Here is an 18507-nt window from a genome sequence, read left to right as displayed (position 1 = left end):
CCGACGCCACAACAAACGAGATCTGGGTAGTTATCGCCTAGCATCATGGGATATAGGGTTGCCTCGAGCCGGTAAAATTAGCTCTTGAGCTTTAGTAAGTGGCCGAGTCGGAGCCAAGGTTCGGCTCTGAACCCATCCAGCAAGAATGAAGGCGAGATTGACAACTTAACATCTATAATTTTGAAAACTGTCAAAGAAGCTGGACATACAAACTAAACAGTGGTGACACGAGATCAAGAAAAAAATTGAATAAAATGTCTACAAAGACACTGAACATAACAGGAAACCATTACATAGATACACAAGACATAGCAAGAGTAAAGACAGAAATTGATGAACTCTGTGTAGACTTTAAAACGTATTCTCAAACACAACTGCTGTTTTGTGGTAAACAGCTGCTGTGGAACAGACTCCCCATCCACATAAAACAAAGTTTATCCCAGCCCATATTCAAGCACAACTTAGGATCTATGGAGGGGAAACAGAAAATTTACCCCTGGGCTACTCCCTGTAGTACTAATGGACAAAGGAAGCAGCTAAATGCTTTAACCCATGCATGGGTCCTCTCAAATTAACTATGGTATGATTCCAATTATTCTCATTAGGGGTAATATATCAACCATGGGATGAGTAAGGCTAATCTATAACCAAAAGGGTTAGGTTATTTTGAGCATAAAAAGCGAGCTTAAAATGGCCTGCACGGGCAGCTAGCATTGTACTTACCTATGAACACCAGACTACAGATATCTTTATAAAAGTGTATGCAATTAGCTCCAGAAAAGGGGTGATGAATCGTCCTAGTAACATTCAGGTAACTTCAGATACTGAAATTTTATTAGATTCTACTGAAAAAATATAGAAACTGGACCCAACAACGCACAGGGAGGAGATGGAATTAGTAATAATGACCTGAGAACTCTCCAGCATGGCTTTATATTCATTACTCACTAGGTCATTTAAGTATGAGGAAATTCCTCAACATTGGGGACATGCACTTGTTAAACCCATATTTAAAGGAGATGGAAACAAAATAAAGACACAGTCACACTGACCCGTAAAATTAACCTTCTCCATAATTTTTCCACAACAAGAAAGTAACTTCAGATAAATTATTTTCAGAATTAAAAAGGTTGGAACCTGAACCCAGATGCATGCATATGTTGAAAACAGATCTACCACAACCTGCAACATGATGTTATATATATCAATATAACAGCAGCTATAAATGAAAAATTGTGCAGCCTTTGATAGGGTAATCTTGATAAGATAGAAAGCTGCATGGCTTACAAAAGTACAGTTTTGTACCTACCATAAATGTAGATGTTCGAGTGTTGACACTGCTGCAGTCATTACACTAGGGTTATCCTACCGTCAGGCGGTCCCGCAGTCAGCCAGAGTTCCAAAGTCTTGGTCCGATGTCGTTTGCTGTCGCCTCCTCCCTGACGTCAGTGTGACAGGGGTATATAAGATGCAGCCGACGCCATTTTCTTCAGTTTTTCTTGCCCCAGATGTCAGGTGCCCCCAAATAGGTAGGCAATTCAAATTGCTAGTAATCAATACAAAAGAAAAGCAAACAACAATTTTTAGTTACCAGTAAATACTCCCCATAGGTAAAAGGGTTAGATGCCCTAGGTAAGTACCAGAAAGTAAGAGGGGAAGGAGGGAGGGTAACCTGGACTGCAGCAGTGTCAACACTCGAACATCTACATTTATGGTAGGTACAAAACTGTACTATGTCCATCGTGTTAAACTGCTGCAGTCATTACACTTGGGTGGAATCCCAAAGCTGAGGTAGGGAGGCTGGATCTATAAGGCATTAGGGGTGGCTATAAGGCCCTGCAGTACAGCAGTGGCGAAGCCAGCTCTGGATTTGGAGTATAAAGGCAAATGGTAATGTTTGGTGAAGGTATGCACAGAACTCTATGTTGCTGCTTCCTAAATATCCTTGATAGGTACCCCTCTGAGGTAGGCAGTTGAAGTGGCTGTTGCCCTGGTGGAGTGAGATCTAATGCTGCTAGGTACAGGTTTCCCATGGTGGGTATAGCAGAAACGTATACAGTGTCCTATCCATTTTGAAACAGTCTGCTTTGAAATAGCTTTTCCCTGTGCTCCGGTAGCATATGCTACCAATAATTGCTCAGATTTTCTGAAAGCTTTGATTTTGTCCAAGTAGAAGCATAACTGTCTGTGGATGTCCAAAGAATGTAGAAGTTTCTCCCCTTTGCTCTGTGGTTTTGGATAAAAAGTTGGCAAGTGAATAGTTTGATTTAGAGCCACACTTGATACCACCTTTGGCATAAACGTAGGGTTAGTTCTTAAAGACACCCTGTCCTGGTAAAAGATGAGGAAAGGTTCCACTGCCATTAGTGCCTGTAATTCTGAAACTCTTCGTGCTGATGTAATTGCCAGTAGCAGAGCAGTTTTCCAAGAGATGTATTTTATTTCTGCTGTGTTAGCTGGCTCAAAAAGAGGTAGAGTTAATTTTTCCAAAGCAAAGTTGAGGTCCCAATTTGGTGTAGGTGCACTACGGGGCGGTCTTATGTTTTTAGCCCCTCTGAAGTATTGTTTGAGCAAAGGATTAGAAAAAATTGGTGGATCCGTGTTGTAATGAGCAGAGATAGCTGAGGCGTGGATCTTGATGGATGAAAAAAGAGACCCTTGTCCAGCATCTCAGTTAAGTATTGCAGTATCTGAGGAATGTTTGGGACAAGCGGGTCAAGGCTGTGCACTTGGTTCCAGGCATAGAATCTCTTCCATTTATCAGTGTATGCTTTCCTGGTGCTAGGTCTTCTGGCCTCCAGAATGACATCCATAACAGCTTTGGAGAGAGGCATTGCTTGCTTGACTAGGGAATTTTCCATGCAGCTAGGTTTAAGGTCTTTAGCTGGCTGTGAAGTATCTGATTGTTGTGCTGTGTCAGCAACTCTGGGATTTGAGGCAAAATCCAGGGTGGTTCTTAGGTTCATACTAGGCTATCTGCCCTAGGGCATTTATAAGCCTAGCCAGAATGTGTTTGGCTTTCGCCACCCATTTTAAATTTATTTTGCTATGCCCTTTTTCGAGGTTAGTATACTGTGCCTCTGTCTAACAGTGACACAGAAGTGATACCCGGGGTAAACCTATGATCTCCCATCCACTCATCAAGATTCCTCTTGAAGAGAGTCAATGAGGGACTCTGCCTAACCTGGACTGGGATTTTATTCCAGAGTGAAGGGAGCCTCTGGGTTATGAATCTGTCCCTCCAGCATGTCCCATTTATTTCAGTGCTGAGGTTCAAGTCTCGAGCGCCAGAGCTCGATGGGATTTGGATTTTCTGAGGTGCAGCATGTCCATTAATTCCGGGTTGGACATGGCTTTATACGTCAGGCACAGATCGCCTCTGAACAGGCGGTATGCCACTGAGTAGAGCTGGAGTTTCTTTAACCGGGCAGCATATGGCATCTGTCTGAGCCCTTTGATCCTCTTGGTGAGGTACTTTTGGGGTCTTTCCAGTTGCTGCAGGTGTCTGGTAAGGTACATCCCAAAAGGGGCATTGTACTCAATTATGGGCCTGATGAGGTTTAAGATTGGGTACCAGTGCTGGCGTGGCCAGTCCGGTGCAATCAGTATCATTTTTGGCTCTTCCTGCCTGGCTTTTATGAGTACCTTTGTGAGGAGAGGTAAAGGAGGGAAAGCGTATACTTGTAGTTTTTTCCAGCTGAATGAGCGGGCATCCACTTTCCATGCTTGTGGATGGTAGCTCCTTGTGCAGAATTTCTGTAATTGGCAGTTCTTTGGGGAAGCAAACAGATGTAGGTCTGGGCTCCACCATTTTTGTGTTATCATTCTGAATATTTGTGGATTCAGTTCCCATTCATGTGGGTCCATAATGTTTCTGCTGGCAGGAATTGTGCTTGCAGATGAACTTGGTAGTTTAGAGCTGTGTTCCACAAGGTCATGGCTTGTCTGCAGAGGTGGTAGCAGTGTGTGCCCCCTTGCTTGTTTACGTACCACATAACTGTGGTGTTGTCTGTCTTTAGTAGTAATTGTCCTGGATGCAATAGGTCCTTGAAAGCTATAATAGCATTTTGTACAGCTAGCATCTCTTTTTGATTGATGTGGAGATGTCTTTGCTCTGTGGGCCACTCACCCTGGATACATTTTCCTGCCATGTGTGCTCCCCAGGCGTAATCCGATGCATCTGTTGTCAGTGTTTGCCTGGCTGTGTGTTGCGTGAAAGGCTGTCCCTTGTTGAGGTGACAAGCTTGTGCCCACCATCAAAACTCCTGTTGTAGGCAAGGAATTAGTGCTATAACTGTTTCCAAACTTTGACAGTGTTGAGACCATACGCTCTTTAGGTACCATTGTAGTTTCCTCATATGCAGTCTGGCATATGGAATTAGTAGTATGCAAGATGCCATGTAGCCCAAGGCCTGCAGAATTTTTCTTGCAGGGAGTTGGGTCTTTGCTGCCATTAATTGCAAATATTGAGTCAGTTGTCCTTGCTTGTCTGGCGTGAGATAAGCCATCTGGGCCGTTGTGTTCATCTGGCACCCAGGAATATTATCTGTTGTGAGGACATTAGTTTTGATTTCTTTTTGTTTACTGTGTACCCCAGGCAACTTAACTTTTTTTACGTACGCCAGATGCTTTAGTAGAATGTCCTTGCTCTCTGCTTGAATCAGGCAGTCGTCCAGGTATGGATAAATTTGAATTCCTTTTTGCCTGCAAAATGCAATTACTGGTGCCAGGCACTTTGTGAAGACCCTGGGCGCAGTAGATAAGCCAAAGGGCAGTGCAGAGAATTGATAGTGCATTGAACCAGCTAGAAATCTGAGGTATCTTCTGCAGTTTTGTCTGATGGGGACATGCAGGTATGCCTCTGAGGTCCAACATCACAAGCCAAGCTTTCTTGCCCAGCATGGGAAGAAGTTGCTGTAGTGTCAACATCTTGAATTTCGGTACATCCAGGTAAGTGTTTAGTGTAGAAAGGTCCAGAATGGGTCTCCAGGCTTTGTCCTTTCTGGGAACCAGAAAAAGTCTCGAGTAAAATCCTTGTCCTTGTTCCTGTGGTGGTACCTTTTGAATAGCTCTCATGTCCATGAGTGCTGTAATTTGTATTTGAGCCTCTGCCCATTGATTTGGTGGCAGATTTGGCATTCCTTTTAGCCTTGGTAGGGTGTGAAAATGTAACCTGTAACCTTGAGATAGAATGTTGAGAACCCATTTGTCTTTGGTGATGCAATGCCAGTTGTGATAGAAAAGTGCCAGTTTTCCTCCTGAGGGGGCTGCCAAGAGAGAACTGTTTGGCAGCTGTAGTGGAAAGTCATTGAGTCTGTTTTTTATAAGGTTGAGGCCCGTCTTCTCCTTCTTTCTGGCCTGGTGTGCCCATTGTCAAGGCCTGTAAGGGCCTTGTGTCAGACTTCTACCTCTTGGATGTCTGTATCTGCCCCTTTGAGGTTTTTCTGTGATTGGAAAGAACCAATTCTTTGTTGGCCAATTTCTGCTAAAACGAGGAGGCTGCACCTGTAAGAAATCTTTCACCGTTTGCATAGATTTTGCCTTATCCTCCATCTTCTTTAATACCTCCTCTGTCTTAACTCCAAACAGCACATCCCGCTGCAATGGTGCATCCAATAATTTGACCTTAACATGATCTTGTAACGTATGTTCTGTTAACCAAGCATGCCTTCTAATGACAAAGCCTGTAACTGCTGCTCTACAGGAGGACTCTAAGGAGTCAAACCCACATTGCAAAGTATGTTTTCCCACTTGTTCAGCAGCATGCAATATATCCTGCATTTCTTTTAAGTTAGGAGGATCTGAATCTGGAAGCATCTTTTGTTTCAACTGAGACTTCAAAAATTGCTGATATTTTAACATGTGAAACTGGCAATTCAAGGCTCTCATTGCTAAAGTTGCAGACGTACATACCTTCTTTCCCCATCTGTCTAAAGCTCCAGAATCTCTGTCAGAGGGAACTGGGTTTTTTGCTGAAGATGCCTTAATCCCTTTGGGTCCCTGAGAAATAGTTTCAGGGTCAGCAACAGGGCTTTTGTACAGACATTTGTGAGAGTCAGGGACTCTGTAATATCCATCAGGTTTAACTGGGGCTGGGGGGTAAGGAGTCAAGGTTCAAACTGGATTCAGTGTACACATCATCCACAATGTCTAGAACTGGCGGGATAGCAAGAGGTCTGTGTTGAGGCAATAAGAGGAAGTCTCTGAGCCTTTTCTTGGATTCTGAGTAATCCTGACCTTCCCAATGGAAGTGCTCCCTCATGGTATGTAAGGTCTCCCCAAAGGAGTAATCCTCAGGCGGAGAGGCTGATGGAATTGATTCCTCAGCATCAGAATCCTCATAAGGGGGTAAAGAATATCCTAGGTCCATGGAAATGGACACCTGGTCAGAAGATTCATAGTCTGCATCCTGTCTGGGCCTTTTATCAGGAGGGGGATGGGACCCCCTGATCAGGGTGATTAGGTCCTCGGCCATTTTTAGCATTTGTTTCATAGGCATGAAAGCCTGTCCTGGAGAGAGTTGTGTCTGTTTCTTTGTTTTTAAGGGGGGCTTAGACTTAACAGAGGGTTTCATGGTTAACTGGGTAGGTCTGAAAACACCCTCTGTAACTGTGGACTGCTCAGCTGCTTCGATTCCCTCTGTAGGGTTAGGATCGGTAAGCTGAAGACCTAGTGTGTCCGAAGGCCCAGCCAGCTCGACGTGGGAGTTGGATGCGGTCTGTGGTTCTGTGGAAGCGGTCGTCAGGGGCTGCGTAGGTGCCTCGCTGAAAACCGGAGAACCGGCGACCGGCCTAGAAGAGGTCTCGTCGTCAGTTTTGGGCCTCGGATGCCTACCCTTGCACTTTTTATGCATTGCGGTCGTCGTAATTTCCGACAGCATGGTGTAATTTAATTTTCTACCAAAATAATGTCGGGCAAAATCAAACCGACGTTTAATAGTGCGCTTGTTAAACCTAGCACAAAACCGACAACAAGTGACGTTGTGGTCAGGGCCTAGGCATGGAATACAATAGGAGTGGAAATCCTTATGAGGTATTTGCTTCCCACAAGAAATACAGTTATTAACTTTTACTGACATCGGTCTGAGGCAAGAAAAAGTTTCCCCAATGGGGTACTTAGCTTTTTTAGAAGACTTCGCTTCTGTATTCGGAATGAAAATCTCAGGAGTCGGCCGACCGGCACTTGCGAACTGCTTCTGCGTCGGGCACCGCGCGGCAAGAAAGACTGAAGAAAATGGCGTCGGCTGCATCTTATATACCCCTGTCACACTGACGTCAGGGAGGAGGCGACAGCAACCGACGCCGGACCAAGACTTTGGAACTCTGGCCGACTGTGGGACCGCCTGACGGCAGGATAACCCTAGTGTAATGACTGCAGCAGTGTAACACGATGAACATCAGGACACTGCATGTATAACATAACTGAACAGGTTAAATTCCTGGTTACAGTAAGGGTGTCCCACAGGGCTCAATCCTAGGTCCATCTTGTTTAGATTGTATCTGTCAGATCTACCTTTTTCTACTGAGGTGTTCTACAGTCTATACGCAGATGATCTGAAAAGGATAAACTGACTACATATTTTATGATATGGCACATCTGCAAAAGAATTTGAATTGACCAAATGGGCCAATAAATACATTCAAAAGTAAGCATATGAGATTTGGGAGGCATAGATTAAAGGGTGAATATTTAATACAGCACACAGTAATTAAAACTGCGCTTCATTCAAAGACCTGGTTATATGGATAGATCCAGCTTTGAGTTTTTCTAATCATATCAACCTAGTTGTTAATGATCGTTATAAAACTATACATTGTATAAATAGATTTATAAAGTCTATGAAATCAGAAATGTAGAAAACATTAAGTTACATTAGACCCGAACTAGTGTACGAGTATAGTACAACAATATTGACACTTACAAAAAAACAAGCATTTCTAGAAAGTACAGCAAAAATACTCCATGGGCATCCATAGATGTGAAAATTTGACTTATTACTAAAGACTAAAATATCTGAACTTGTACAGTGCGTCACATAGCTAATTAAAAGGAGACCTTATTCAGGTATATACACTGCATTTAGAAACAAATACCTTTAGGAATGTTTAGGGCTATAAAATGTAACAGAGAATATTCAGACAACCTACGTAAAAGCTTATATAGGAATGAGAGATCTAACTGCTTACCTGAGACAGTAGCTGATGTACAGAACAGATTACCATATTATACTAACGCAAGCACTAGTTTAGGTATTTTTTAAGAGCTTGGGCACTAATTATTGGAATGATTGTTTAGGTATATTGTCAGGTTAGAAGAGCATTGCTGCCAATACTAGAACTATCTGTATATATGGATGTAATGCAATGAGAAAGTAATGCCTAAGAAATACTGGCCGCAAAAAAATGAGCCGTGTCTGCAGAACAAAATACAAAAAAATATATAAAAAAAGATTTGGGTACTTAACTGTTGCAGTTATTAAAATTTTAGGAATGGCCACATTAATACACAAACTTAAATGGTCAGCCTTAAAAAGTTTTAATACAGATGAATGCACGCTTGGGGCTTATGTTATAGGATGAGCTTTAAAATACTAAAATGCAGCCTTAAAAATGTAGCATTTCATTCAGTAGCAGGAGATGACTATAAAGATAATATCTGTGTGTACATAGTTCCAATAATTTCAAAATGGCGGCTTTTGTGCTACTGCAGTAGCACAGAAGGGTAAAGCCTTGACTATGGCCCAGGCAACTACTATCACGCAGCAACTAAGGTTTCCAATTTCCAGTGGAGATGGAAGAGAGAGACAGGCATGTCCATCCTGGGGTAGGTGTAATGATAAGATCAAACTGTGAATCCAGCATTACCAAGATAGGCATGTGGAATGATAAACAAGACATGTTTGTTCATGTGCCAGGGGCAGGCATGTCCTCACAAGCCACATCTCACTAACCACTGCTTATACTCAAGCAATGGAGTAGGTTGAGCTCAGGAAGATACAGGACCGCCCTCAGTATGATAGCCTTGGTATCTACGTGCCTCTCTCTGTCTTGGGAGATTTCCATAGCATACATAGCCAACACAGCCTTAAAGGCTCTGTTCATCTAAATGGGTGGGATCCATTTGACAAAGGGACACACTGGGGTACCCCCTAATGCATTGGCTCCAGAAGGAGGGAGGTATGGGAGAAGTCAGGAGGCCTGAATCTAGAGGAAATGTGGCAAAACAAAAAAATGTTATTTCTGAATAAAAAAAAAAACATCCAAGTGGACAACAATCTTTAATCCCTTTCTGTTTTAATAAGTAAATCATGGTGTTCCTAGGGAAAGGTACGTAGTAGTGCTACTAAGATCAAAAAAGGCAACAGCTTTGGAGACTGGGACATAAATGGGTAGTTCTTGATGACTCCATTATTTTGGGAAACTTTGATTACTCCTCAATAAACTGGAGTACTTGTACCTCCAATGTAGGAAATGCAAAAAAGGTTCTTACATTTAATAAAAAATTCCATGGGTCATACTATTAATGTACAGGATATTCTCTAGTGAGATTAGAAATGGAGAGCAAACTGGAAATTGATTATTATTCACTGTACATCAGGCAGAAGAGAAGCAAATTTATCCCAGCAGACAGGTAATACTGAGAGGCAGGTGTGAGATTCAAGTTGCTATATTCAGCTGCCTTCACACTTTTTTCTGGCAGATTAAATACATTTTTGGATGCAGAACAGCGAAGGAGGAAATAAAAATGTATCCAACAAAAAGTGAGCCAGCAAGCAGAAGGCGACTCTGCATCTCCTTCTTCTGATGATAAAGCTCAGAGAGTCTTTGCCAATGAAATCTTTTCCAATGTTCTAAAGGAAAATGCTTGCTGGGCAGAAAAAAACACAGGAGTTGACTAGAAGAATTAGGAGTGCCTTGGAGTTGAACCAGTGTTTGGTGTTGCAAGATAAAGATGGTCAGGGAGAAGATCAGCAGCACTGAAATTAGTGAATAAATGGAAGACTATAAAGCATCAGTTGCATTTGTGAAATACAGCTTTAGATGAAAATGTTGCTGAGAAAGATGAATGTTGTTGACTTGTTAAACCTGTGGATGGTCTGCAAAGAATACATCCCACTTTGACATTAATGTTTCGAACATTAAAGGGAAAAAAGATAATCAAGTAATATTACTGGTTTTGTTTTTATTAATATTTGTAGAAGATATTTTATGATATAAACTGAATGCCGTATTATAAGGCTGTAGGGTGTAAAAGTGCACTGGTTATGTTATATACAGAATTACAATAACTTCCTTTGTTTTTAAAGAGTGGATGTGTAGAGTAATGCCCTTTGGCTTAAGCTGTAAACAATTTTCTTGTAAGCAAATAGACTTGAAAATAAGTCAAAATTATAAAAGGCATGAAAAATGCAATATTTCTTGCATCTACAAAAATATTAGCTTGTTTTTTTTTCACTAGAAAATCCTCAGTGGAAAACAAGACTGCAGCTGGTGGCAGGTGGCTGGGGAAAATTCCGTACATTGCATTTTCATCAAAATTTACAAAGATTAGTTCATGCATATGCAAAGTTGATAGCTATTTTTTTCTCATTTCTGGCTGCTTATAAACAGAGTTGAGCTGCCTACAGGTGCAAACAACTAATCTTGAGTGTTTTCTTTTGCCCTCTTTGCTGTGTGGGATTCAAAATTTAAAGGTACAATGGCAAGCAGTTCAGTGAAAAATAAAGTTTTAAATTATGGGAAGAGAATCAGAGAGGGTAGCCCCTCCCAACAGCCTTAATACTTTAGTGAGTTTAATAGAACAGTATGCAATTTAGTTTTATTTAAAGGTAGCCAGTGTACTTTTTATACAGCTAAAAGTTAATGTTTTCTGAAATCATACAAGCTGTTTTTAACATTTTTAAGATCTGGGAGGCATACCTCTCAACCGTACCGAATTTCTCAGAATTTCACGATTTTGAGGGTAAAATAATGGAGTGCCACGAATTCCTCAGTGGCCCCTTCAAATTACCTTTTTTCTTTTTCAAGAGCTTTAAAAAAGTTATTTATGGGAAATTATGACCACAGGCCGGCCTATGACCTGCGGCAGCCAATGAAAGAGGACATTGTATCAGCATCACATCAATAGTACTGTGAGTATAACAATCAAAATAAAAACCTAGGTAAGATATGCATTGTTGTTTCTAATCACGCTGTAGTCATGTTGGTTTTACATATGCTAGCTTACGTATATTATGTTCTCTAGAAATCACAAAGTTTTGATTGAGAGATCTTCAGACAAAAAATGTACTCAGCAGACTACAATGCAATAAGTACAGTTTCAGCGTGTGTATCAGCACAATGTAGGCACACATTTTCTTAATGGTTAGCTTGTGTGTTTTACTCATATGACATGTTATTAGCGCATAACAACTAAAAACTCAAGTTTCCTTTCTTCAGCTTCCTCTTCAGTATCTGAATATTCAGGTGCTGTTAATACTTTGACTACATTCCCTGGAACTTTCTGCAACAACCTCTGAATTCTGGGTGATCAAAGACAAGTTCAGGTCACCACCAGTCTTCCTTATCAGTTTTCTTGTTATTTATTTTATTTCAGTGTGTGTGATTTCCCTCTTTCATCACATTCTCTTTCCGCCAGACTTCTGGAACTGAGACCCTTGTTTATCATTACCATACTGCAGGTGGAACTAAATGGTGATGAACTGTTGGGGACAGTATTGTGTGCCCAGGGGAGAAGAAAAACATTCAAAGTGTTTCAGAAATGTAAGCATCCCATGTAAAAGTTACGCTGAACTTGGAGAAAAAAATGGAATTTGGAATTCAGTAAATGGTTGCTTTTAAGAAGTGAATTTATCTGTATAATATATTGAGTGCAAATAATGGATTTGGTAGGTCTGCATGTTTTATAGGTACTTCAGAGCAAATGGTAGACTTGCAACCACTAATGACCAAGTTTGTTTATGTTTTAAATTGCTGTTGCAGTTCATAGCATGTCCCCTTATACTCGAGAGACTGTTTTCTCTAAGAAAAAAAAAACTTGTGTGATATTTTAAAGATTTCTGTGAGTATAACAAATGGCTGATGAGTGTTTTGGTTAAAAAACAAATCATCACATCTGTCTGCCAAAATATCTACCACTATGTGCTGTGTGATTTAGGTGTAAAATATATTTAGCTGGAGGCAGTCCAGAAAGTTTATTTTCTTTTTTAAAAAGCACAGTTTGGTGAACAGACATGAACTGTAACAGCCTATTGTTTAACATATCACTTTTCCTTGTTCTTCCTTCTTTTCATTTCCATGTTCTATTTACTGAACAAGTTTTGTCTTTCAGAACAAAGCTGGATGTACAGACTAAGGACTATGTTAGCCACCAGTGTCAGCCATATCCATTTTTTTGTCCCTAACACAGGTATAGTATGCTCCAAAGATTTAAGAATCATGGAGCTACTCTCTACAGTTTCATTTTTAAAACTTAAAAAATAAAAAAAAAACACTGCTGAAATTATCAAGCTCCACAAAGACTGAAACAGAAAATACTTTAGCATATAAACGTTTTATTGAACGCTTTGGTCTTTTAGTGTGTTCTGTTTCAGTCATTGTGGAGCTTGGTTAATTTCAGCAGTAGATTTTATTTTTTTTAAGTTGGTTAGAACACTGTTGGTTGGAGTGTTTTCAGTTTTTTTTTTTTTTTTGTTGCTCATTTTTGAAACTATGGAAGGGCAGCACAAACATGCTCTGTCTTCTGATAAAACAAGTATGATCTGGAATGTGCATGAATGTTACAGCTGTGTCATAACACTCCTGCTAGCCAGACCTGATGACTGATGTGTATATGCATATCATAAGCAGCCAAGAAAGTTGTTAACTGGCTGTTTTCTCACAAAGTATAAACATACTTCAACAGAGCTTGCTAAATTGTTGTGATAGCCAGTGTGTGTGTGTGTGCGTGTAAAACTGCTTTATGACATAAGGTTCTGTGAAAAAAAAGGAGAGGGAAACTTAGTTGAGATGGAATACTATATTTGATCATAACCATGAGATTCGTGGAACTCAAAAGTACTTAAAATAACAAGAGGATAATTCAGGAAAAAAAATCCTAACAGCAAAGAAAAGGAATGGCATTACAAGATTACCGTCACTAGTAGAACTCAGACTTCCTTTTGATTTTTTTTCCAGATTCACTGAATACGACTGCTTTAAAGGTAGCCAACATCATCACTTTTGTTGATCTTTCCTTAATGAAAGCACCCCAATCTCCCATCCCAGAACCAGTTTCTTACCAGTCTGCGTTAACAGTGGCAGTCATAAGCTATCTGGGTTACATGCTGGTGTCATGTACAGAAAAACAGTGTTGAACTAACTTATGTAAAGGCAGGTTCTATCAACTACCATCACAATGTATAATCTCTGCTGGACATCTTAGCCGAAGAACTCTACACACTATCAAACATGGCACTTGTGCCCTAGTAACTGTTAAGTAACTGTTTGTATTACAGACATCTAGCAGTCATCTTCTGTTACTTCAGAAGACACTTGACAACTTTCTCTGCAGTGGAATTAATTACATTTTTTATCATTTCTTTCCGTGTTGCCATTCTGACTTTAATTTTTTTATCTGCTCCAAGCTCTGCTTGTTTTGGAAGATTATAAATATAAAAGGAAAGAACAGTCCCTGAATGTTTGACCAATTCCTTCCCAAGCCAACTCGCTCTGACAACATGCTTAAAAAATCCAGGAGTGCAACAAAACTGATGTACTTCATTATTCCCTTCTGCATAAATCAGGCAGCAAAGACCTTAACACATGACAACAATTATGCAGAACTGCCTGCAAATGTTAAATTTCTGCTTTCAACTTTTCATGAATAGATTCTGGTTTAATATTTTGTTTGTTCATCAATTTGGATTAGAATGTCAGTATCCCATAATTCCATTGGAGTAGATGGGGTTAGATAATTATGAATTTAAATTTTATGTTAATCAGCGTCCAGATTTTTGGCCAGTTGTACCTACTTTTCATGGGACTTTGTCCAGATTTTTGATGTTTTCAGGTTGAGAGGTATGCGGGGAGGATTCTAGAAATAAAGGAAAAGAGCAGACAGCATACCTCCCCAACCATACCGAATTACTCGGTTTTCACAGAGTTTTGGGGTCCAAATAATGGGGTGCCACGATTTCTGAGTGGCACCCCTTAATTTCCGGATTTTTATTTAAAAAATTTGGCGTTTTGAGCTGACTTCATCACATGCGCAATGAAGTCATTTCCATGAAACAACCTGCTAGCCTGTTGGAATTGAGCTCACGTGTGTGTATTTCTGGCTGCTCCAGCAAGCCACAAGGGAATGTATAGCTGCAAGAAGCAGGAATGGTGCTGGTTCCACAAATGGAAACAAGCCGCAAGGTATTTATTATGCGGCTGTGTGGCTGAGGTGCAGTGTGTGTGTGAACAGAAACTTGAGGCTGCAAAAACAAGCAGAGGACTTCATGGATTTACTTTTTATGATTGCAGGCTGACTTCAGAGTGTGGAAACAAGCTGCGAGGCTTGCAGCGGTATTTATTATGCAGCTGTCTTCATTGTGTGTGTGTGTGTGTGTGTGTGTGTGTGTGTGTGTGTGTGTGTGTGTAATGCCCCAGAAGACTATACCTGGTGGCTAGAGGTACTCAGGCTCAAATCCTGTGCATTGGGTACAGGTAACAAGAGCCTAAACTCCCTACCCACCACTACTTCTGAAAACTTTCCAGATTTATGCCTCATATTTTTGTTCTGTTCCTCATAAAATATGTGGTTTTCTGGATTTTTGTGACAAATCAGTGAAGGATTGAATTCACTAAATAATGACAGGCATTTGAATTTTAGACTCCATATTCTTCAGAAAATAAATGGTAACACAAAACATTTTATTCTAGCAATTTTCTAAGTTTATAAGATCAGTATATGAAATTTGTCCCTATTTTTGGGGCTATATTCCCCCATTATTGGCTTTATCCAGGTTTTTTTGTGCTAAGATGTTGAGAGCTATGGTGAGAAGTGAGAACTGAATTCTGTATTTCTCCCATTATTGGCTTTGTCCATTTTTTTCGTGCTAAGAGGTTACGAGCTATGGTGAGAAGTGAGAACTGAATTCACTAAACGATAGCCATTTAAGTTTCTGTCTTTGAATCCTTCAGGAAACTGCTGATTTGGCATAGTGGTATGTTGCTCTGACTGTAGTGTACAGGGTCCTGGGTTCAAGTCTTGAATGAATGCAAGTAGGGGTACAGAAAACAGGCAAGAGAGGGATGGAATCTACTGGAGAAACGTGACAAAGAAACCAAGATATTGGGAGCAAATAATTCAAGAAGAAAAGGTGATAAGAGTGGGAGGAGGCCAAGAAGACATTTGAACTGCAGTCTAGAGATTGCCTTCCCTATCAGGGTCTGATCTCAGAGTACAGGCAAAGATAAAGGGATGAGGACATTTTAAGTTAAAGACTTGCACTGGTAGAGTTTTTCATTGAATTTAGAACAAATGCAGTTGTTTAAAATGGGATAATTAATAGGCCATACAAAATACTGCATGACAACTGCAAGAATCAATTAGAGGGAGGTTAGAAAAGATTGGAAGAGAGACTAGAAAAGCAGTTTATGAGAAAACAATGGGAAGATACATGTATGACCCCCAAGTATGCAATCAATTCCAAAAGGATTAGGATCACTGCTTGGAAGTGTTCGCATAGGTATTTGTATGCCCCAAGAAGACTTCAAAGACATTTTCCTCAAGTAGAAAGCAAATGGAGGTGTGAGGGAGAAGAAAAAGGTAAAGGGAACATATGTTTTGGAAGTGTAATGAATTGCAGATTTTAAAAAAAAATTCCCTACAGAGTACTCTATCATAAATATTGGGCAAGTAAATGGCTATAACTACAGAAATGATTTTCGAGCTGGGATACAGATCTGAATTGCCTAGACATAGCAAGGCCTCATTTAAGTTTAATTCTGTTGGCTGCCAAAAAAAGCAATTCCTAGAGAAAGAAAATCAAAGTCCACACCAACTGTATTTGAGGTATAGAATACTATAAAGGAGATAAAAGAACCGGAACAGGGATCTTTAGAAAAGGGAAGGACAATACATGCATAATAATGCTCAGGAAGAGGAGGAGTGAGGTTTAAGGGAAGCAAGAATTCAGCAATTTTTGTAATGTTAAACTGATGATAATAGTAAAGAAAATATATGTGCTGCATTAATGTATTTATTTATTTATTTAATTTTTAACTGGGGAGGTCCAACTGGGCTAATAGCCTTTTTTCAGCGGAGGCCCGGGGAGAACATTTCCAAAATACAATTTAACAAGCTTAATAAAACAATTTAACAAATGCAGACAAGCTACAGTTTAGTTATACATAAAGTAAACACTCAAGCCTGCATAAGTACAGAAAAAAATATATGTACAAAACTGTATACATGAAGATTCATCTGCAATGATTGAGTGTAAAGGCATATCTTCAGTGGACAAGGAGTAGAAGATAGATGCTACAAAGGAGCTATTGGAGAGGTTAGACAGGCAGAGATGGGAGGGAGAAAGACGTAGAAGAAAGGGGTTTACAGGAAGTTTGACATATACAGAACATGTATACTGCATTTAAATGGAAAAGGATGAGTTACCTTGAATTTCATAGGAATTATTACATCAAGGATGGTCTCTAAAGCTTTTGAAATTCATACTTTTTAGTGCATATTTGTTAATTCCAGTAAAAACACAAAAAAATATTTTCTTTAGTTGCATTAATCACAATTTAAATACAGATATTTTCTTACCTGGGCACCCTAGGATCATGCCACGTGCTGACCCCTGTCTGTGTGTGTAGAAAATACACCTGACCCTGCTGCGTCGTTCTTTGCTCTGTTATAAAAAGGAAACCGCAGACACAAAAAGTGACTATGCTATGATGCACTCATGAACAAATGTGTATAGTCTCAATAATAATACTAATCTGAAATGCACTAATAAATAAAGCTTTCTGAAGGAAATGGATAAAAGCATCTATCATATCCAACAATTACTTATCCATCTTTCTTTTTTTATTTCTTTCAACTATAGCAGTTCATATTGCAAAAGTAAGAATTCTAAAGTTCAGGTTGCACAAGAGCAGCTGACAATTTTGCTCTCTATTTTTTGCCGGAACAGTTAGATGCAGTTATGTATAATTATCACTCAAAATGCACCACTATGTGCAGTAACATTCAAACCCTGCTTCCCCTATGCTGACAAGAAAAACAAATGCATCTGAACTATTTCTTTGTAAAAGTGCCCCCTTTAATGTCTATAAAAAATAAATACAACTCAACCAACATAAAACCACAAATAAACACAGGAAAAATGCAACTAAAAAATATTTTGTTTTGTGTCTTTCGGCTTTTCCCGGTTAGGGGTCGCCACAGCGGAACTCTGGTCCGCTAATGATTGGCAGTTGATTTTTACATACCGGCTTGCCAGGCTTGACACACAACCTTCAACGAAGGTACGCCCATTCATGCATGTCTCCACGCAGAAGACAAGAATACAAAACAAAAAAGTAAAATAGTACCATAAAAAAAATCCCTATTCCCTGTTGACTACATATACTAAACATCACACTTGATCAGAAAAAACAGCGAGATTTAATTTCAAATACATATTTTCATTACACACTTTCTTCAAGGAACAGTGACCCTGGAAACAGCAAAGACAGTAAAGTTGCAAGAGGACATAAGCCATAACAGCAGGTACTGAAGTAAGATAACTTATGGACTCATGTAACCAGCTTGGCCCCCTAGAGCACTGGACACTGACAACAGGCTAAATCCTGGATAAAAAGTGTAGTCAGTTCATGCCACCTTGTTATTTTTTGCCAATGAAAGAAATAGGACATGCCTGGTGGAAGGAGGACCTCTGTCATAATTATTTTAATAATATTCAAGAAAATACTATCACAGTGAGTCAACTCCTCTCTATATGTTTCAGATCAAGATTGACAGGATATGGAAAACTTTCCCTAGTGCTCATTTCTATCTGAAGAAGTCTCCACTGAGGAGACGAAAGTGCTCAATAAAAGTATAGCCTGGTGCAGTTTTTCAGTTTCTTCATTCTGCATTTATTCATTGGTTTGTGGACTTGTGTGTTTACCTAGTGTTCATTTCTATATATGGGTGAGAGTGAGTACAGCAACAATGATCCTAATCGAACATCTACTTTTATGGTGAGTGTACTTTCAACAACCACACTATGTTCTTTACATGGATGACTGCTGCAACAATATTCATAAAATACAGGAAGACTCTCAATGTAGTGTAGGCTATGGGACACAGGAGCCTACAGCAGGCCCTGCATAATGCCCATGCTAGATGCTGCTTTGCTCCTAGACTAGACATTCAACTTAAAGTATCTGGCTGCATCTTACACCTACCTCACAGACACTATGTGTACAGACTTTCCAGATAAAGCAGCAGCTCTGGCAAAATATACTTTCATCTCTCTACATAAATGGATTT

The 18507-nt window shown here is 39.9% G+C and overlaps 1 protein-coding gene across 1 annotated transcript in view; it reads right to left on the bottom strand.

Moving 5' to 3' along the window:
- SMURF2 (SMAD specific E3 ubiquitin protein ligase 2) overlaps window positions 1-18507 on the bottom strand; it is a gene marked incomplete in the record, with an annotated part of 2869016 nt that overhangs the window by 1063821 nt on the left and 1786688 nt on the right. Inside the window, 1 exon segment of the mRNA XM_044080880.1 lies at window positions 16795-16879. Within this exon segment, the coding sequence (XP_043936815.1) occupies window positions 16795-16879 (85 nt within the window).

This window comes from Protopterus annectens, chromosome 8.part0, assembly GCF_019279795.1.
Source record: "Protopterus annectens isolate FY-2018-M chromosome 8.part0, PAN1.0, whole genome shotgun sequence".
In the NCBI taxonomy this organism is placed as follows: Eukaryota; Metazoa; Chordata; order Ceratodontiformes; family Protopteridae; genus Protopterus; species Protopterus annectens.
The sequence above is the reverse complement of the archived record's forward strand: the minus strand, read 5'-3'. Positions and strand labels throughout refer to the sequence as shown.